Genomic DNA, 21518 nt, shown 5'->3' with positions numbered 1-21518 from the left:
AAAATGAAACCATTTTGTTGAGATTGTTCGTTTTTCAAACTCTCTTTCACATAGTATTGATCAATTTATATAAAAATAAAGACAGGAACACTTGTTGCTTGCTTGGTTGCACTCCATACAAAGGCAATTCGTCATCAATTGGGCCCTCCCCAAGCAAAATATTTAGATATGTCCAAATAAGAACAGCAGCCCATCTTGTGATAAGACTTCATCGGGAACTACGTCACGCCATTTGCAGCGTAGAAAGTTCAAGAACAACTCACACGCGCCAAATTGAACCGGCGGTGAAAGTTATATTAAATTTCTCCATGATTAAATCATACTGCTGACGTTAGAATTTTGAAACTGATAAATTTCCCTCAAAAGGCTGGAAAACCAAAATCCTAAAAAGTTAAACTTGGAGATCATCCGTGTTCAAATGGATTACTGATTTTGATTTGCGCAGTGAAAGGCACAAACCACCGACCCTGTGCATGCTGTGAGATTTAATTTTTTGTTTTTAACAAAATGAATAATTTTTGCCAATGTATAATTAATTACCCCGCCCACTCAAAATAGCAAAAACATAAGGGATGGGAAAAGACACACTCATAACCGTACCATTCCTGGAGGTAAACCCAACAAACAAACAAACAAGAACTTTCACAACTTTGAAAGATTCATGTGAATTTTCTCTTTATTTACAGTTCATCTCAAAATATTTACAAATCAAATACCACAAACATGAAGCTTCTTATAAAAGGAAATCTGTACAAAGTTATACAAGGAAATGTGATGTGCATAAATGCAACTGTATTTATCGACAAATTCCACATAACCACGGACCATGCATTTACTGGAACAGCTGAGCTATGCATGGAGAAACTAGTCAATCAATAATGCAGGAACATCTGTGTGTGAAGCTGTTAAAGTCAGCATGACAAACAATTTCTCAATTTAAATCAAAACTGAACACACACTGTATACTCGCTGTATCACAAATGTTCGTTATTGATCTGTTCTTATTTTTATACAGGCACATGTAGGTTTTTCCAAGGGGGGGGGGGGGGGGGAGGGAATTTTGATTGATTTTTGGGGTGTGGTGGGGGGTGTTGTTTCAATAAAAAGTTCCTCATGTTGGCCTCATGTAAGGCCAAATAAAAAATAAAAAGTTTAGCATCCTGCCTCTTTGGACAAAAGGAAGGAGGCCCTTTTTTTCCCCCTTCCAAAATGGCCGCCCGTCCGGGCCATTTTTCAAGATGGCCGCCAGATTTTTTTTTAAATGGCCGCCACTTGGACTCAGGAATGACATACCAGCTTTACATGGGCTAGATGCAACACACAAAGAGGCCAAAATGATGTCACTGTTTAAAATTTATCTTTTTTTCGTGTTAAAAAAAAGAAAAAAAGAAAAAAAAAAAAAGGCGGCCTCCAAAAAGGAAGCGGGCAGGGACGATAAACAATTTTTTCTTTATTTGGCCTAACAATGACCTTTCAACCTTTTGGAACCCACAGCCAGTGTTAGAATCAAGTCCATTTCACAAGTCATCCTGTCCTAATTAGTCAAACTCAGCTATTCAAATGAACTGTGACGAATGCATTCCTTTGATACTGCAGTATTCGGCGACTGTGTAGTGTAGGCCTGGGCCCCTCTTCAGTTTTCCTCAAATTAGAGTCAATTTTAATAATTCCAAATTGACCTTTTCAACCTTCAGCAGACTTTGGTTAATTTTAATGACATCACATGATTATTTTGTACTTTTAAACACTTTCTTGCGGTGGAAAATGTGATTTTCTTACGCATTTTAACAGTTGGTGCCATGCGAATTAACGTGGTTGTGCGTGCTCACTTTGCATCGGGGTGATCGCCATCTGTATTTTCATGTTGCTTTTTAAGTAGTCTTTATCGTCGCTCTACCCGAAAATCTCCCTCGAAAAATAATAAACTTGCCCTGTTTCTACGGCATATGCCTGTTGCAATTTCGCTGACTAGTTTGGTTAAGTCCAAGAACCAGAAGTGGATTTTTGTTCCCTTACAGTGAACAGGGCTCTACACTACACAATCACCCTGTATTCCAGGGTCCAGGATTTCCCACAGAAAAAAAAATCCATTCCGGGCCATCTTTTCTTTGGATCAAGACTTTCTCAATGTAAAGACCTCTTTAAGCCTCAGCCACTCTGTGTATCTTGTTGATTCTGCCGATGATCTCTGCTTCTCTCTCCAACAATTTCTCAGAAATTTCGCTCTGAAAGAAAACAAGAACACGATTTAACGACTAATATTCATCCATCTGATGGTGCAGTGCAGCAAGTATTCTCACAATGCCAAATGAAAAGAATGCCATTGCCACAGTTCATTTGAATAACTTGTGTTTTGACTTGAGACTGGATGAGTTGTGATGGACTTGTGACAGAGTTGTAACGAGTCACTGATTTTTGTGACTCGAGTCGAGTCGAGTCATTAGGTCAAGAAGGTCGAGTCGAGTCGAGTCAAGTCATAGTGTGTAGTCGAGTCGAGTCAAGTATTTAGCTCGAGTCAATTCGAGTCACAAATATTTGAACACTATACAATAAACAAACTCAAGAGAGAAAGTCTTTTTGATTTTTTTAAATTTTACATTCGGGCTACAACCACATTTAACTCTTAATGAAAATAAAAAGAGGGGTGCCAGCTGATTGCCATTCAACTAATGGGGACACCGATCAAACCACGTCTGTATATGTATACATTATTCGCTAGCATTCTAACGTGACGTGAACAAAAACCTGCACCGGAGTAAGTCATTGCAAATATTTTTTTTCGCAAAGTTTTGCTTTTATTTTTGGGACTCGAGTCTTATTAGCCTTCCTCGAGTCGAGTCGAGTCATTCTGATGAGGGACTCGAGTCGAGTCGAGTCATTTGCTCGCAGTGACTTGAGTCGAGTCGAGTCATTTTCCCTTAGGGACTCGAGTCGAGTCGAGTCACCAAAAATTGTGACTCGAGTTGGACTCGAGTCATTACAACTCTGACTTGTGAAAACGTGACTAGAACCCTGGGTATGCATAGTAAAGTACCTGGAGGCCAGCAAACAGCTCCTTTGACACACGGTCAAACATCGTCTTGACTTCTTCGGCCGTAACACTGGCGAGGAGAGCCTCAGGTTGAACCAAGCTGGCTGCTTCAGCTGCTCCCACTATTAATACAAAAATAGTAACAAATAAATTGAAAATGATGATTATTATCATTCCATTAAGTGGTGTTTATTTTTAGTTGTCCATATCAGTTTGTTGGTCAATTTTCAAAGCTGGTCAATTCTTTGATGGGATAGCCTCAGTATAAACAAAAATCTCGCAATTTAATTAAACAATCTCGCAATTAAAAAAATTTAAATTGTTAAAAATCTCGCAATTTATTTAAACAAAAATCTCGCAATTTATTTTTAAAAAAGACCTGAAAGAAGCTGCCGATTACACATTTAGGTATACTGTGCAAGGCTCTTACTTTGAATTGTAACTATTTAAAATACTCAAACATTTGCAAAATTTAATGTTAGGGTTAAACCAGTGTGTCCTGCACACAGAGCTCTTATGAGTGGTCATAGCAACATCTACTGTCATGTACACAGTCCACGGTCCATCAAACTCCTCACCTTGTTCCTCGATCAGCTTCGGGGTCTCGCTCTTAATATCCGTCCCCGCCTCCTCCTCGGTGTCTTCTTCCTGGGGTTGGGGTTCAGGTGTGGGTGTAGGGGGAGGAGGCGCCACATGCCTCAGGTAGACCTCTTCGCTCAAGCCCTCGTCCAGAGGGGGCGGGTAGGGCATTGCTGCCGGCGGGAGAACTTCAACAACCAGCTGTGAGAAATGACAGAGATCTAAAGGTTGAATTTACTATACCTCATACATATTCATGATCGAGAGCCGACTTCTCACTGGTCTATTCACCATCACTTGTCAGCCGCCAATTTTGCTGTTTACCAAGCGCGCATGCGAGGTTTCCCGCACAGGTTAAATACACATGCTTAGTCTACCATCACACAGGCTACCAGCGCAATAGTCTACTACACATGCACTTTATGAAGCAATCGTGGAACTAGCGCTCAACATGTTGCCGAGAAAACGTATGCGTAAATTATGGTTAAGTTCAGGTAGATCTCCCCTATTGGAAGTTGACAGACTAGTTCCCTAGCTCGGCGAGTCTTTCAATTTCCAATACCTCAGGAAGCTAATATATCAACCCTCAAACCATGGGTTATTCGTATACTACAGTGTGACATATATGATTTTCCAACCAATATTTGTCTGAACAGTTACATCAAAACAGTTACATATTTTTTTTCTGGACTTGAATACAACTTTGAGAAACAATGTCGTCAAAGGAATAAATCACAAAGGCAAACTAACCAGATAAATGAAAAATTTGTCGTTCGAAGTGCACTGACACAATATTCTGGAGGTTGCTGGTTCAAATCCATTTAGAGGCCATTGTTTTGATGAAATTTTTTGAATTGCAAGAAAAAAAATTCAGAGGAGCTTACCTCTGTCCCGACAATCTCTTCTGTCCTCTCCGAGTGAAACAGGAACTCGTACATCTTATGATGCTGGAATAACCTGAAAGAAGTAAAATAAAGCCGAAAAGGCTAAATTTTTATAAAGGCTCTAAAAAAAGTCCTTGTACTCCATGTCCGAGTTACAACTCAAAACAGATCAATCCTAGAAGGACAGCAGCAAAACTGACTTTGAATTCCAATACATGCACATATTTTAATTTTTTGGTTTTTGATCAGATGCACGATGTATATTCAACAAATGTCTTCCGGTGAAATTAGTGACCAAAAAATAACAACCTGAACCAATGGATGCTTTCATCAACAAGATAAAACATGTTACATGCTTTGATAAATCTGATGTTTCTTTTATACCTTCAGAAAGCCAATGCCAAAAGCAACAATACAAATACAATTTTTTTATTAAAAACCTTTTGAGACAATGAAAATCTTGCAAACTTACGTGCCCTGCAGAAAGTCCGTGATGGCTTTAGCGTGTTCCAAGTCAAAGAAATCCAGTCCTTTGCTTGGACTGTTGTTGTCTGCGCCGATGCCGACTAGCATCTTACGGAACTCCGACAAATTGTCTGCTAGAGACAGCTGCTTTTCTGGTTGGTTGAAAACAGGTAAAATATGTGACAGAGTTTTTTTCCCCAAACTTTTTAACATAAATGTGTCAGAATCTTTGTATCTTGTGGGATTTTATTCTATACTAGACTTTTCCATTGTCAATTTTCGACTTACTACGGACTAGTTTTTGACAAGTGCTTTTGAATCACAAGTCAGTCCACAAAGGTTAGGAGGATGAACAAGGAGAAAAGAATGCCTTTGTCACAACTCACTTGAATAGCTTGTGATTGACTTGAGATTGGCTCGTGATTGACTTGTGAATGGCTTGTGATTGGCTTGTGATTGACTTGTGATTGGCTCATGATTGACTTGTGATAGACTTGTGATTGACTTGTGATGGACTTGTGAATGACTTGTAATTGAGTTGTGATGAACTTGTGAAAGATTTTGGATTGGCTCGTGACTGACTTGTGAGGGGCTTGTGATTGGCTTGTGATTGACTTGTGATGGACTTGTGATTGACTTGTAATGGACTTGTGATTGGCTTGTGATTGATTTGTGATTGGCTTGTGATTGCCTTGTGATTGCCTCGTGATGAATTGATGACAGATGCCGTCGCTTTGTACTTTCAGATGAGCCTAAAGCTAGTGGAAGCTTAAAGACAATTTCTGTGGCACACAGCCAAAGTGTTGTTGACCCAAAGTTTTGGTGAGGAACATAAAAAAAATTAATTCAAAAAGCACTTGCCAGTATCTGAATTTTGAGACCGTTGGAATTATTTTTGGATAAATCCTGTATGCCATTACACAGGTGTGGCTCTCTAGGCTAATGTTTTTATGGCAAAAATCACAAATCCCGTTTGGAAAAGAAACAGATACAGTGTGTCATTTGACAATGCTACTACAATTTCGTTTACACTACAAAATTTTGCCAAAATGGCATTTTCAACCTCTGCTGCCCCCTACAGGAGGTTTGAAGTTTCCCATTACCTCTGATGTTCTCCAGGAGTGTATGCAGCACGGTGAAAAACCCAGAGAGCTGCTGCGTGGTGAAGCCTCTCTCCTTAGCCCACCAGAACCCACAGACGTAGTAGTCTAGAAGCACTGACTCCGACAGGTCGATCTCCGAGTTGGTCAGCTTGAGAATCTCCGACAATTTTCTAAATGGAAAATTTCACTGACTTTTAACAGCAGAACACTTTGAGATACTCAGAGCCTCTGGGATTTTTGCAATCCCAAATTTTCAAATCCCAAAGTGGAACTTTTTATACTATGCATTGCAAGCGCTTATGGTGTTGGGTCCGGGGCGCGCTTTAGGGCCTTGGACAGATTTGGATTCTAGATGCTCCCTAGTGCAATCTGAGGCATTTCCTGGCCACTTTCCCCTGACTTTTTGAATCAAATTTGCTTGTGTTTGCAACGTGAAGGCAAGATTTGTTAGGGGGATGGGTCATGAATCCAATGTTGAATTTTTTGTAAGGCCATTATTTTTTTTGAGCCCCTGAACCCCCCCCCCCCCACAAACATGCCCAAGCATATGGGCCTGCAATGGCTTACTTTTCCACATCTTCCACTGATGCATCCTGAAGAGCTTGCGTCTGGGTGTTGGACAGAACCTTCCAAGCTAAGGATGCTTCCTTCTCAATGGCCCTTGCTTCGTCATCCTAAACCAGACCAGCACAAACAAAATGGAAATATGTCATCTTGGAATGAACACAGTTCCAAAAAAAATTTATGACCAAAAAAAGAACCTTTTCTAGAAAATAATCTATTCAATGAAGTATCTTCATGTCACTTAACTGAAGATCAGTCCTTGTGGGGGAAAAACGATTTAGGGATTGAGAAAGATTTTCAATTTCATGTTTGAAAAATACATATTTTTTTCTCTAACGTCAGATTTTGTATAACTTCAGTTGAAGTAGGCCTAGGCTAACACAAAATTGACAAGATATAGCAGCAGGCCTACAAAATTAAATCAAAATGTTGGCTTAAGAAATATTTTAGGACCCGCAAACAATAAAACATGGTAGGCCTGACATCCGTTTGGCCTAAGCAAAGTCGACTTCTTACACTGTACTAGCCCCGTGAACATGGTGTTGTACTTGTACTAAGTTGTAGGGCCTAGTTTACAATAAAATACAAGCCACATTCACTCAATCACTGGTCTATAATGACCAAAAAAGGTGTCTTCTTTCCCACCCACCTCGACGACTCACTATTAGGCTACTACTACATTCGGAAGGAATGTTGCAACCTGACGCTACTTCAGTGGTTGTGTACAAAGGTCAATGGATGGCATACTCCTAGAACTATGAGGCTCTACTACGTGGAGCCTCATAGTTCTAGGAGTATGGATGGCATGGATTGAGAGAAAAGAAAATTAAATATTTCCCGACAAAATTGGAAATGTTTTTCATTGCCATTGAGATTGATATGAAGAAAAAAAACAGCGTCAGGTTGCAACATTCTTTCCCAGTATATTCTCAATCAATCGCTCAAATCATTTTCAAAACTGTCATTGACAAAATAAGCGACGTTGCAAAAAGGCCGCACCGCCTGCCGCCGGCCGTGCGTGGTGGCCCCGCGGCCGTGCGTACGCCAGTAACGTTACGACGGGCAGCGCGGCGCTACTCACTTGCATTTTATCTAGTATAACAACGGAGATGGACGCTAAATCACTTGGACATAAACACAAACTTACACTTAATGTTTTCCAGTCAATGTCTTTGTAAGCTTCCGACCCTTTCCCGGTTATTTGAATGGTAATTTGGGACGATTTCCCCTTCCCCTTTCTCGTCGACGAGGACGCCATTTTGTTGCTAGGCGAAAAACAACGACTGTTTGATAAAGTTACCTCTATCATATTTATCACATATCGTATTGAAACATAAAATAGTCGTATAAAATTAGTTTTGCCTACCTTTCGGAATAATGATGATCTGTCAGTGTTATGCATTCCCGGCGGTACCTGAAAAATACAACAACAAATTTAAATAATTTGGAAAGCAAAATCCTGCTTGAAAGTTTCAGTGTCTTTTCTTTCATTTTGTGTCTTCTGGGTGAGTGAGTTTAAGTGGGGTGGGGGGGGGGGGGGGGGTGGGTTTATAGGGGCAGGGTTGGGACGGACGGGTGTGGACTCTGCCGGGTCATAAACTTGGGTTGGCAGTTAGTTGGGTGAACATTGCGTTTAAAGTACAATTTAATTACCTTCGAATTCATTATTGCTGTTACAATGACTGAATGATCAAAGCAGTTTCCATTATGAAACTTACCAATCGTGCCATACTGTTAGCCGAAGGTGCCACGGCTATAGACGCCCGTCGCCCGCGCGCTGGCGCCGCCGGACCTCCTTGTGCTAAGTTATTCGAGGCCGAGGCAGCCTGTTCAGGGTAAAAGTGATAAAAATATATATATTTTACCCGCAAACAAATAATTATAGGCCTACCACCGCACAAAATGCATGGAACACTGTTCCTACACGAAAGTCCAATTTTCAATGAGGAAGTTGATTTGGTAAAGTGCGGGTTCCAAAGGAGAGACCATGATATTTTTTTTTTTTTTTTTTTTTTTTTTTTAAATAACTTCAAGATAAATACATGGAAAACAGACGTCGTGAAGAAACATTGCAATTTTGTGTCACGTAGACGTATTTTTAAACTGTTTTCATCTCCAGAATAACCCAATTTTTATTTAACCTAGAGTAATACTTTCTTTGTTAAAATCATGAACAGTGTTAAGACTACAGAACAGTTTATTTTGCATCCAAGCTACCGCGACTGAAATTTAACAATCTTAACCTTTTTTTTTATCGCCCAGCCTATTAAAATTAAACAATACTGAGATTCCCTTATGAAAGAAGATCATAGAAACAACACAACGGTCATGAGAGGGCGTTACTAACCGTAGTTTTACTGGAATATCATCGCAATATGAGAAACAATACTCTAAATCGTGTACCTTTGAAAAAGCTGACATTTCTTCGAGGCTGCTCCGTCTCCTCTGCCCGATTCGTCGAGTGTTTGCCATTTTCACTCCTTTATTTTTAACCCAAACTCTCGGCGAGAGAAAAATGGCAGTTCGTGCCCGAAGTGACAAGAGTAAAATGTCCTTGGAAACGTGCACCTTGGTGTTTTGGACCAAAATCGATGATGTTGGGGTGAGACGTATATATATAGGCCTATCCCGCCTATAGCCCAAGGCGCAAGAATTAGACAGAAGTCACGCACTTGTTTTGTACTCATTTTTCCCCCGTGCCCCCACGTGAGAAATGACCTATAAGTGAGGAATGAGCATTATTGACACTTGGGCTTAGGAAGAAGAATGGCTCGAGAAGTTGTCACTACTAACGAACTGTTTTGTGTCCAATTGTAGTACAACAAAGGAGAGGAGGACTTTTTTTCATTTGGCGTCTCCCGTAATAGGCTGCCATCAGTAACGAAAGATGACTTAATATTTACCGTAACAAAAATGTGTGTAGAAATCTGGCTGATTCTAATTATCGTATCCCCGGCCCTCCAGTGCGCAGCGCGCATACTTAAAGAAATCAACATGCAACTTCTCCAAATTGGTCCCTACGTAGTATAGTCGGACTCCCTATTATCGCGGCATCCCTATTAATCGCGGCATGGGAAATTTCTCTTTTTACAGTGTCAAAACTCCTTCAAGTGGCGATTTTTATCCAGTTCACCAGTCATCAAGGATTTTCTACCGAGTTGTATAAAAAGGACGATTAAAAACTGTTGTGTCTTTCGGGACTTTTAACGATTTTAATAAATATTAACGTTTTCCAAAACTTGCAAAATTTTCCCTCACCGTGTCTGCTAAAAGGTACCGTTTATATTTTAACATAAATCTTTAATTGCGCTCTGTCCATGAAAGTTCCATTGTCTGGTTCCCATTCTTCAGCTGCAAATGTAAAATGAGGTCGAACGACGATATTTGCAGCGCGAAATCGTAACAACTTTTACGGGATCAAAATAAGCACCGCGCGTTAGCGAAAATAAAACGGCACACCGTGTAAAGTGAATGGCGCCCTCAATCGCCGATCAGTAGACTTGCCTGAGGGATTTGTGTTCTCCTTTCGGGGGAAGGGCAGGGTCTTAAGAAATCATCCTGCAGACATTTTGTCTTTAATCAACTTGAACGTTACAGGGAAAATATCAGACTTTATTCAGGGGGTGTTTTGGTCAAACATAAACTATGAACAAAAAAGTTGGGATCATTATAAAAACCACTTCCCGCATACCGCGATAATAGGGAGTCCACCTCCGTTCGCACACGCCGCGCATGTCTATTTTCACAGGCATCGTACACGGAATAAACCACACTACCCGTCAGATTTTTTTATATTAATTTAAAAAGGAAGAGTTATACTACACATAAGACAGGACAATTCTGGAAGGTTAGTGGGCAATCTCTATTCCGAACGAGAAACGTGCTAAGTACCGCGATAATACGGCGTTCCATCCTACCATGCTTGTTAAAAAATATATTTTGAAATGATGAGCTGTGATCATGTATAATAAACTGCTCTAAAACTCACCGGTATCAGTACTTCACACATAATAACACGTTGCAAGAGTCACCCGGCCATTTCTGTTAGTGTTAATACAAACGCCTCGCTTTGATTCTCAAGATGGCGTCGCGCGAGATAGGTCCATTCGGGTTTACGTTTCTCGATAAAATATGCACATAAACGATTGTCATCCGATATAATAATTTCCATATAAAAGGGTATGCGATATGCCATATGCAAATTTTGTGTAGTCGGCCAATCCCAGTCAACCCCAGACATTCCTGTTGACTTTCGACCAATCACAACCACCCATTTACTTGTTCTGCGAAAACATCAACAGTTTGTGTTAGTCCGCAGGCGAAGAAAAGTAGGACCTCATTTTCTGAACAATTTCTTCAAAAAATGGTTTATGATAATTTCTTTTTAACATGAAGCGCTCTATCGTTGAAATATATCCAAAAAAGGGAGAACAACTAATGAAGATACAGCGAAATAAAAAAACAAACAGACAAATTGGTAATTATTTATGTGCGGAGAGATAAAAAAGTGATTAGGATTTTTGAACCGCAGTACGGCCGCGCGCCTCGTACTTGTCGTCTGACTTTCGCCCACTCACTGGCATTTCAAGATGGAAGCCGTGCATTTGCACATTTTAACTATTTTTGTGTAAGTATTCCTTTCTTTTTCAGTGATAAATTATTTACGAAATTGACGTGTATGAGAACGGTGACGATATTAATAGTTGTAGGTAACCCAGGAGAAGTTTTAAGCTGTCGTCGTGGCTTCGTTTTGCTCTGTAATTCGCGGTAATATTGAACTTGGAGAAATGCGCAGCGCACGATAAGTTAAGAAACGCAATGACACTGCACTTGGTGATTTTCAAAGTCACCAGACTATCGCCCGACTTCTTGTGGCCTCTCGTAAGGAATTCAACCGGGTATTAATTATTTTTTCTCTACATAGACTAACCTTTGAACTTATAGGAGACCGAATTTTATGAGTCCACCATTAGGAGCGCATCAGAATGCAGGAATATTCATAAACTCCCCCTCCGAGTCCATGGGACGGGGACATTATACATGGTAAGTCACTGTTGTTTTATCATAAGCGTAGCGTAGAAAGAGAGATGGATTTTACATGTAGGCCTAGGTTTACTGGATAAGCAAAACCTGACATTTTACCGCAGCGGCATGGGAAATTCAAAAGGGGGAACTAGGTAGCCGAGTGAATTAAAAAAAAACTCCATTCGTCAAGAATTTTCAAAGAATAAAGATGCCAAGGGCATTTTGGTAAAATTCGTAGTCGTATGCCTAGAACTTCATATGTTTTACACAAAACCCATGCCATGAGGCAGTTATCTTAGAAGAGAAGTATAATTCTACAGACGATGACGACGACTGTTTAATTAGGAATCATGATTAAGATCAGGGATTAGAAATCTAAGGTCAAGGGTCAGAGATCTGAGTATCCTGAATGCGACCTAAGATGAGAATCCCACAAGATCAAGATCGTGAACTTGTAGCTTCTAAATAAAATCACAAACTAACCAGCTATGACGTATTCATGACGTAGGCATGTACAGGAATTAGGTTTGCATATGCGTTTAGGCCTATTTATGCATGTGTTAGGAATGGATGTGTTTAATGTGTAGGTATGTATTTCTGTCACACATGAAAGAACTAGGCATGTATTGATTAATAATCTTATGTTAATGACGTAAGCATGACGTAGGCAACAGCAGTGACGTCGACTGATGTCATGATGAAGATCAAGGTCAAGATCACGATCCTCTGATCAGCGCACACAATGAGACAGTTACATGCTGCACACTGATGTATTTCGCGACTGAGGTCAACATCATGACAGACATTAGGGCACAACTCCTGAACTTATTACCAATACAAAATGACTTGAGATAGGCCTACTTCAAAAATGTGGTAGATTATTGTCATAATATCACAATTGCTGCCTATAATCATCCCATATTCGCATATGAGTTAACAAATTCAAATTGAAATTGTAATACATTGTACAATGATATACATACTGTAGGTATGATACAACATAGATGATTTTGATTTTCATTTTCGTTTGATTCAGGTGAAACATTTTTTTCTTGCAGTCTCACATGTCAGGATTAAAGTCTGTGCAGCAGCCAAGTGACACTGATTTTTAGTTTGACAAAATGTGCCTCTCGTAGCATGGCGGTTCCCGCGGTGCAAGTGAATCCCAGGTGGACCTGAGGCCGGCTTCACGGCTGTCAAAGCGGCACCTCCAGTCATCCTTTCAATCCTTTGGCAGCCGTGCTCTCAACGAAGTGAGTAAATTTAACTGTCTGTTTGTCCTCATTGTCCTCAATGTTGACATTGTGTCCGGGCAAATGTCCAAAAAAGTAACAATGACTCGCTACTATCTGTGAGAATCGATCGAGGATGGCCAGAACAAAACGAAACTTTTAGAGTGGAGACGCTTACCACTTAAAACGATTATTGGGTTATCGTATTAGCCCCCCCCCCCCTAAAAAAAGGAAGAAAAAAAGAAAGACCATTGACAGTTTGAAGATACCACACGAGACATGACTACAAAAGGATATTTGATATCAAAGGACCTCAATGTAAACAAGCTTCTAACAAGGTGTTAAGGGGGAGTTTTGCCTATATTGAAGCATGGAGGTAAACAATCGCAGAAAGTTCTTTCTTAAATTACACTTCATAAAATAATGTACAAATTAGAACCGGTAGTTTTCCGCTACTTAAAAATTCAGGGGGAAACCACTTTTTCATAATGGAATTTTAAATGTTCAATCCCAACTTTCTATTAAATATTAAAACAAGACACTTAATTTCACATAGTTTCTTGCATCATTAATTAATGGGGTATATTATTTTATTGCACTTGAGATTTGAAAAACTGAGAATACTTGTGAATGACGCCAATATGACACATGGTTGAAAACAAAAACTGTTTCACAAATTCACTGAATTCTATTCAGCATTTATTATTGTTTTCAAATCTAATACTTTATATCTGTAAACATGATCCACATCCAATGCAGTTTCAGAGTGACAGCTTTTATCAACTCCAAATATTTTCAAGTAAAAAAAAATGCCTTTTCATGGAAGAAAATTAGATGTAAAAGTTCATGATACGGCATTAATTGAGCCCAGAAAAAGGAGCAAAAAAATAAAAAGGAAAAACGCTATGCAGACAAATACCTAGAAATAACAAAGGTACAAGAAGTACACTTTACCACCCTATAATACCCAAAAGGGGGATGGTGGTGGGGTGGGGGGTGGACCGTGGTGGTGGCCGGGGGGGGGGGGGGGGGGGGGTGTTGAAATTTCCTGCTTACCTAGCAACCTACTCAATCTAACATTTGACACTCTCAATGACTTGACCCCAAGCAATGTAAGTAAGTTTATCACATAACATAAGTTTATCACACAACTGAATTTTAAAAAAAAGGCAATGCGAAATTTGTTATAGTTTGAATATGAGAAAATCGAATGACAACTACTTTTGTTTCCAAGAAATCATCCCGAGTAATACCTATTTTCAAACACGGTAAGCTTTATTCAAATTCAAGCCTTATTAAATAATGGACTCTGTAATGTGTGAACAAGAGAGGACGCTGTTTCAACTAGCAATGATAATGCACTTTACTGATTCGTGCACTCTTGTCGTTGTAGAATGTAGCAGGGATGGGGGATGATCTGGTACCTGGCCCGTTTAATACGTCCTGCCTTTAAAACTGTAAACTGTCGAGCCTGTACATGTGAACATACATACAGATAGATCATGATCAGCCAACGTGCTCACACATTGAGAGCAAGATGGCATCCGAGTGGTCCTTCGCACCTCTCTCGTTTTCACCAATGAGGGGGTTCTTCAGCACAGAGTCCATAGCTCCCAAAGTGTTACAATGGCTACATTGTGTCTTGAGTTTCGTTTGGGTATCGATAATTTCAATTACTTCGCAAGGCTGAGTACTTTCTTCACCATCTCCCCGATCCCGTCAAATATCTCGTGAAGTTTGGTCTCGCACATGAAGGCCGGCGTCGTAACGATCTTATTGGCTGCATCCACATGGACCTCTTGAATAATTCATTAAGGACAAGTATTGACTGCATGAACATTGGCAAGATTTACGATACATATTGAAAACCATGCTAGTCCTCACAATTGTCACATAAGTATTAATCAGGTATGTGAAAGATGCACTTAAATGCCATTTTAAGTAAAGTGGAGATTATTTTAAGTCAAACAGAGAGTTGCACAATCCTCAATTTAACCTGAACCACAAGATTTCAAAGGAATATTAAAAGGATATTGCGACGTTCTTGTTGATGTGCTTACTCCCCATCTGCTCAATGGCGCCGGCTGTTCCAGCATATGGCCACCTCCCTCCGTCGTCCTTGTCTTGGCCCACGGTGACCTCGCAGCCAGGAATGACCTTGGCGGCAAGAGTTGGGGCAATACAACACAGCCTGGAAATCGAGAGTGTGATGACATGTGATGACTTGTGATGACTTCTGATAACTTGTAATGACATTTGAGAGCTTGTGATGACTTGTGATAACTTGTGATGACTTGTGACTGACTTTTGATAACATGTGATGACTTGTGACTGACTCTTGAAAACGTGTGATGACTTGTGACTGACTTTTGATGACATGTGATGACTTGTGACTGACTCTTGATAACTTGTGACTGACTTTTGATAACTTGTGATGACTTGTGACTGACTTTTGATAACCTGTAATGACTTGTGACTGACTCTTGATAACTTGTGATGATTTGTGACTGACTTTGATAACTTGTGATGACTTGTGACTGACTTTTGATAACTTGTGATGACTTCTGAGAACTTGTAATGACTTTTGATATTACTTGTAATGACTTGTGACTGACTTGATTACAACTCTAATGCTTTGTTTGTTAGTGAGACAGAAAGGATATACTGTCAACTAGACAAGACTAAGCAGTTCCTGGGTTTCAGGGATGAGTTTGATTTGCTGTACACGAAACTAACACTCTTCTGAGGTATCATGTATCACACTTTCTTACCCGATTGGTTTCTTGGCCTGATGAAACTCGCGCAACACCCTTTCTACGTCAGAGTTCACTGTGCAGTTAGGGCCATCGTTGGCGACGGTAGAGCTGTTGGAAACAGAAATGGTTTAATATTGTACACAGACTAAATCATGGAAAGTGGCTCATTTGATAACCGCAGCACAATGTCCCACAGGGAGGGAGGCCCCTAAATTCAATGGCCTATTCTTGGACTGAGTATTGCAGTGGAGTGAAAAAGTTGTCAAGAAAGTTGTCAAATTGATTGCATGTTTACAATTTAATTTACATAAGTTTCTTTTTGAAATCACAAATCCTTAAGGACCAACAGTGTAAAAACACAACAAATTACAAAGATCTCTTTCATAAAACTCGGTCACCGTTTTAACTTAAAGTTAATTATGAATGCTGACAGAAAGACAAACACAAATACAGATTGACGAAAGTACACAATTTTGGTCATTCCTAAAAACAAACGCCAAACTGACATACAGGTTCTTGGCAGCCCCAAAGCCTCCTGGGAAAACAACTGCATCATGGGAAGCAACATCCAGGTCACTGAGGGGCGAGATCTTGCCACGTGCAATGCGAGCTGACTCCACCAACACATTCCTGTCAAAGTGAAAAATACAAAATATGTCCATTAACTGTTAACAAAATGTTCAATGTGTACGAATAAATTTATTCCAAGTATGTCTGAGCTCTGATAAGGAAACCCTGACCTTGTCTGTCCTTCAGCAGGTTGTCCCTTGCTGTGGTCAATCACGTGCATTTGGTCAATGTCTGGAGCGTAGATGGACACATCTGCCTGGCCCCGACTCAGGTGCACAAGAATACTAAAAACAAGGAGATGAAATAAGAACCAAAGAGATCAGTCAACTAACAACCAGGACAACATTAATATCTCATCAATTACAGGTGTATTCATTTCTAAAATTAAGCTATATATGAAAAGTAAAGACGACAATTAAATATTTTAATTTGGGTTGCATGTTGCAACCAGCAAGCAGCTCGGTGACCCACCCCCTGCACACTCTAATGTCTTGTCCCACAGAATATTGAGAGATCACTTTAAGGTAAGAATGTAAAAGTTAAACCAGCGAGTGATATATAGTTTTGAAGTGACTGGACCAATTTTAAAAAAGCATTGCTTGGCCAACATTTCGCTCCTGCAAAATCAGCCAGGAATCAGTTACAAGCACAAATCATCGCATGATACAGTGGCTGGTAACCTGTTTATGAGATAAGAAAAACATTTTGTGAACTTAGCAAATTGAAAAGCTTCACAAACTTGGGACACTGATCAGGCCACATGTTTTAAACGCGGAACCCCAGTAGAAAAAAAATGCCCTAAAAAATCCTTTACCATCTCATATTTACAATATCAGCTGTACGTTGTTTCAATTACAAGTATGGCAGCAGAAAAAAAATCATCTTCCCAATTTTCCTGCATTTCTGCAAGTTCAAAAAGCAACACACAGTAAAGTAACTGTCTTTGTCGAGTAGAGGCAAAACAAAAAAATGATGGCAAACTTACGCCGATGCTTCATGAATCTCACTGCCATCATAAACACCACAGCCTGACAATACCTGCATCCAGATTGTAAAATATATATGAAGTGAGATATTTAAAGTTTATTATCCCCCCCTCGTGTCCCCGCCCCCTTTCCATCAACATTTAAGATCTCACCCCTACCATCCATGCCCCTACCAAAAAAAGAAACAAACCCTGTCATGTCATTAGTCACCAGAGGCCGACAAATTAATAAACAGATGAAACTCTCACATAACTTATAAATTATCACAACCTATTAGTATTACTATTACGAATATGTTGTTGGTGGTCAAAGTTATAAGGAAAAGACAAAAATTAATTCGGGGGAAGACTTGGAATTTCTTCTTTGGCAAGAGGGCGCCCTTGCGATATACTCACAACAGCAACTTTACTTCCATTCGCACCCGTCGTGTGCATTTGTTGAGCCATTTTCACCGCCGAAAGAGCTGCACTGCCAAGTCGCCAATGCGCTGCACTTGCAAGGACAACTGATGTCAAGGACAGCATTGGTATAAAACGAGAAAACTCAACCGAAAATTACTAAATGAGTAAAACCATGGAGCTATAAAAACTACTTGGAAGCGCGCACGGTACAGGATCGGATTGCCAGGAATTCTGCCCCTTGAGGGCGCCCTGATCATAACAAACAGCCGCAAAGTCGAGATACTGCCGCAGTTTTGAAGGTAAAAGTAAACTAATGAGTTTTACGCGACTAGAGTTCATTCTTGTTTCTATTTATTGTGCTGCTGGCAATTGCTACCAAAGTAGTGATAAGACGTGTAAGATGAATAACTTGGTTGAAACTTAAGTTGGGATTAAATCAGTGACAGTGTGCAGTGCTTGAACATGTTGAAGTTGATCATGTTGGAGTTCTTTTTACAGGGCATGCGGGGGGGGGGGGGGGGTGGGAAGGGGAGTATTACGTATTAAAGTATTCTTGTGCAGTGGTAAGATATTTCTCAGCTGGTACGTTTTTGTGTGTAAATGGAGTATGAAATTACTTAAGTATGAATGTTAAAGAAAAGGTAGTGGATATTTTGCCGGAGGTAATGACGGCAAACTAACGATTACTAAAGGTTTGCCGGCGGCAATCCATGTCAACAGAGGGCGCTGTACTCTTTAAAATAGGGCTGAATTATAAGATGTATTAAATTCCCATGAAAAGTTGTGTAGCACGTTTGGTGTAATGGTTAAGCAAAGGCTCTAGTAAGCGGGATGACTCGCGTTCGAATCCGACAGCACCACAATTTTTAAGTTTTTTTTTCTCATCCCCAAATAAATAAGAATATTCTTCTTTTATTATTTTAACATGTCTCAAACAGTTTTTGCAGAGTATTACATTTTCTTTTTCAGATTTGTGGCTCTGGAGGATTTTTTTTAAAAGGGAAATAAAGTCCGAAATTATAAAATGGTCTGAATCCCATCTTGTGAATACGAGGTAACAACGATAATTTTGGCATGGAGCCAGACTAAAACTTGTCACGGGAAAATGTTTAAGTACAAAAAAACAGTAACTGCGCATGTTCAGTGCATATCCGGCAAACTAACGAATACTAAAGGTTTGCCGTCTCCGGCAAAATATACACTGCCTAAAGAAAATTAGGGTTGGGGTGTACATGTATTTTGTAAAGTATTCTGGCAGATCTGGTAAAATATATTTTGGGCTTGGCCTGACTTTAGGCATTTGGTCATTGTACCTTTTTGTATGTAGACAGAGTATGAAATTACCATGGCGATATGGCATCAGCTGTGTTCTGCTCACCACTGGACTGACCGTCGCTTACATCTGGTGTGGAAAGTTTGCCAGCTTTCCTGAGGAAATCAACCCCTCAAAGCTGTCTTTGTCAGATACGCAGTGTCAGCAACGCGAGCAAGAGGAACCGTGCATCGACGGAGGTGTTGATTCTTTGATGCGTGCGAGGAGTTGCCATGGCGACCGGGATGAGGAGAATTCAAGTCCCTATCTTGGCTGTCAGGAAATGGAGGAGATCAGATTGGAGAAGAAGATTGGGCAGGGGGCTGTCAAAGAGGTACTGTTAAATTCACCTCTCCTTCAAATTGAATTATAAAAATTTACTTAATTTATTTGAATAAAACTTTGGTCGGGAAAGGAGTTTACTTTCTGTAAGGGTCAGCTGCACCTGTTCTGAACCTTCCGTCAGACTTTTGGTCAAGTCTTCAGAAGTCATTTCAATTCAGTCACAAGTCTCAAGCTAAGCGACAACCTATACATGCAGGTGCGGGCGGGATTACAATGTACGTCATCCGATGAAAACATCTATTCAATTGCACACCAGTTGGTTTTCATTTCTTGTTATGTGAAACCATTCAGCACTCCAGACTCAAGAAGCATTGAGTTTCAAGAACATAGGTCTGGGAGCTAGATAACCCATTGTAAAAAAATCCACCGATGTCCACGCTCACCTATTAGAATGAAGAGTGACAGGCGTACTTTTGCATTTATTCACTATTTGTTTGTGATTGACTTGTGAGATTCAAACAACCAGGCATGCAACTGGGAATTTAGGGAAAAAACGAGGAAACTCCAAACCACACAAGACTTTGTACAGTGTTTTCAATTTGTAATGGCATTCATGAGCAGTAAAAAAACAAGGAAATCAGCGGATCCAAGGAAAAGTTGCATGCCTGAAACAACCTATTACATTATGCAGAGTACACTCTTTGAATGTTTGTTCAAGTATATCAGAACGGTTGTTCAAAAAATGTGGAACTCCTTTCAATAATTAGCAAAGAGAATAAAAGCACAGATATTAGAATTAAATGAGACAAACAGAAAGGGCGCTTGTCCTTTCCTGAAATGGATTTTAATTTCCAGTGTTTTTAAAATATTTGAGTGTTTGAAAAACCTTAGACATTGGAATTCATTTTGATTTTAATACAGGTTTATCTTGGAGAATGGCAAGGGATGAAAGTTGCCTACTCCTCTCTGATCCAATCACAGCATCTTGAAGATTTTCTCCATGGTGCTAAGATGCTGCAAGCACTGCAGCCCCACGAGTTAGTGGTTGGACTCATTGGTCTTTGTCTCCGTGCTGACAAGCCCGTCATCGTCACTGAGTATCATCAACTCGGATCTGCTGACAGAGTCGAGGATATCCTCTCCCAAGAAAGCTTCCGTGATAACAACACAATTAAAACACGATTCCAGCTGTGTTTGGATTACATCCGAATTCTTCTGTATTTACACTCCGGGCCGGCCGGCATGCGCATCATGTGCGACAGTAATGACGTGGATAAAACGCTGTCGCAATTTTTAATTACTAATGATCTCACGCTTGTTGTAAACGATTTGGACGCCTTGCCTCTGGTGGACCGCGCCGCGGGAAAGCTTGCCAAATGCGGCCACAGACAACTGTGGGGGGAGTTTGTGGCGCCAGAGCAACTTTGGCCGTTTCCTGAACGCGAATTTCAAGATGAGGAAATGGCGTCCTATGACGAGAAGACAGACATTTGGAAAGTCCCGGATGTTACCGATGCCCTGCTTGGAAATGTTGCCCATGCCAACATCGTCAGGTTTCATTTATTCAAAATCCATCAGCAGTGCAAGGAGTTGGATCCCACGTTGAGACCCACCGCAGGCAGAATACTTGAGGCGTACCTAGAAGTATTCCATTCTGTTGTCATTGATGATCATTGACAAAAATGCAACTTCAAGACTGTAAAAACAGGGATTAAAAAAAAAATATAGCCGTCTTTCAAAGAGATATATTTTGTTTAATCTTTAAATATTTATAAGTTGGAAGAACACTTTCTGCCTTTAAAATTACTGCGGGTAATTCTGCAGGTTGTGGGTTCGAGTCCAGCCTGGGGTTATGGTGCATGTGCCCTTGGGCAAGGCACTTTGTCACTCATTTTTTCTCCCCACCCAGGAATAAATGGGTACCTGTGAGGGTAGAGATGCTTATTGTGATTGATTTTTAATTTAGCTTCCTTGCGCCCGAAATGGCAGCATCAAGCTGTTTACTCCCCAGGGAGCTGAGATGGTATTTGGAATGATTAATTGGCCCAATGATCAGGGATAATAATAATGTAAAACGCTTTGATCTTAGTTAATAACTTTGATCTTAGTTGAAAGATTTCACACAAATCAGTATTAAATCCCCCCTCCCCCATTTATTGAAATACGTTAACGCATTGATTTGTCTTTCACAATTTCATTTTTGAAAACAAATTTCAAGTGAATGATTGTATATGAATAAAATCAATCACTACTATTTTTGTCACAAAATATTGGGTGTCAAATGCTTTTTTGTCTGTTCCTCTTTAAATACGTCACACGCACTGG

At 40.1% G+C, this 21518-nt stretch overlaps 3 protein-coding genes across 5 annotated transcripts; 1 reads left to right on the top strand and 2 right to left on the bottom strand.

Annotated features, from left to right (window-relative positions):
- Nucleotides 1-1444: 1444 nt before the first annotated feature.
- Nucleotides 1445-9224, bottom strand: LOC119720774 (ciliary-associated calcium-binding coiled-coil protein 1-like). Of its 2 annotated transcripts, XM_038190612.1 has the most exons (10): nt 9030-9224; nt 8345-8452; nt 7993-8040; nt 6630-6736; nt 6063-6232; nt 4967-5111; nt 4495-4567; nt 3610-3811; nt 3035-3153; nt 1445-2225 (listed from the first exon to the last, which is right to left on the bottom strand). In XM_038190612.1, exons 1-10 carry the CDS (start codon nt 9096-9098, stop codon nt 2142-2144), a joined length of 1125 nt encoding a protein of 374 aa, XP_038046540.1. In that variant the 5' UTR covers nt 9099-9224; the 3' UTR covers nt 1445-2141. The 2 variants fall into 2 exon arrangements, with proteins under 2 accessions (XP_038046540.1, XP_038046541.1); XM_038190613.1 differs by lacking the exons at nt 7993-8040; nt 8345-8452; nt 9030-9224 and adding an exon at nt 7774-7900.
- A 4899-nt stretch (nt 9225-14123) lies between these two features.
- Nucleotides 14124-17854, bottom strand: LOC119719950 (glutamine amidotransferase-like class 1 domain-containing protein 3B, mitochondrial). Its single transcript, XM_038189437.1, has 7 exons — nt 17591-17854; nt 17195-17247; nt 16380-16493; nt 16150-16269; nt 15655-15747; nt 14918-15074; nt 14124-14682 (listed from the first exon to the last, which is right to left on the bottom strand). The coding sequence occupies exons 1-7, from the start codon at nt 17717-17719 to the stop codon at nt 14557-14559; spliced, it is 792 nt and encodes a 263-aa protein (XP_038045365.1). The 5' UTR covers nt 17720-17854; the 3' UTR covers nt 14124-14556.
- On the top strand, nt 17770-21461 carry LOC119719949 (protein O-mannose kinase-like). Of its 2 annotated transcripts, none has more exons than XM_038189435.1 (3): nt 17770-17895; nt 18924-19242; nt 20115-21461. In XM_038189435.1, the coding sequence occupies exons 2-3, from the start codon at nt 18931-18933 to the stop codon at nt 20868-20870; spliced, it is 1068 nt and encodes a 355-aa protein (XP_038045363.1). In that variant the 5' UTR covers nt 17770-17895; nt 18924-18930; the 3' UTR covers nt 20871-21461. The 2 variants fall into 2 exon arrangements, with proteins under 2 accessions (XP_038045363.1, XP_038045364.1); XM_038189436.1 differs by having other exon boundaries at nt 17788-17895; nt 18928-19242.
- Nucleotides 21462-21518: the final 57 nt, after the last annotated feature.

This window comes from Patiria miniata, unplaced genomic scaffold (assembly GCF_015706575.1).
Source record: "Patiria miniata isolate m_02_andy unplaced genomic scaffold, ASM1570657v1 HiC_scaffold_9, whole genome shotgun sequence".
NCBI classification, from domain to species: domain Eukaryota; kingdom Metazoa; phylum Echinodermata; class Asteroidea; order Valvatida; family Asterinidae; genus Patiria; species Patiria miniata.
This window is presented reverse-complemented; position numbering and strand designations above follow the sequence as displayed.

What these genes read in the sequence shown, in the direction of transcription:
- LOC119720774 (XM_038190612.1), bottom strand. Translation starts at nt 9,098, where the DNA reads ATGGCAAACACTCGACGAATCGGGCAGAGGAGACGGAGCAGCCTCGAA. An exon ending in AAATGTCAGCTTTTTCAAAG is followed by an intron (nt 8,453 to 9,029) that starts GTACACGATTTA and finishes TACCCTGAACAG; the next exon opens with GCTGCCTCGGCCTCGAATAA. An exon ending in ACGGACTTTCTGCAGGGCAC is followed by an intron (nt 4,568 to 4,966) that starts GTAAGTTTGCAA and finishes TACTTCTTTCAG; the next exon opens with GTTATTCCAGCATCATAAGA.
- LOC119719950 (XM_038189437.1), bottom strand. Translation starts at nt 17,719, where the DNA reads ATGCTGTCCTTGACATCAGTTGTCCTTGCAAGTGCAGCGCATTGGCGA. An exon ending in TTTGGGGCTGCCAAGAACCT is followed by an intron (nt 15,748 to 16,149) that starts GTATGTCAGTTT and finishes TGTTTCCAACAG; the next exon opens with CTCTACCGTCGCCAACGATG. An exon ending in ACATCAACAAGAACGTCGCA is followed by an intron (nt 14,683 to 14,917) that starts ATATCCTTTTAA and finishes TGAATTATTCAA; the next exon opens with GAGGTCCATGTGGATGCAGC.
- LOC119719949 (XM_038189435.1), top strand. Translation starts at nt 18,931, where the DNA reads ATGAAATTACCATGGCGATATGGCATCAGCTGTGTTCTGCTCACCACT. An exon ending in GGCAGGGGGCTGTCAAAGAG is followed by an intron (nt 19,243 to 20,114) that starts GTACTGTTAAAT and finishes ATTTTAATACAG; the next exon opens with GTTTATCTTGGAGAATGGCA.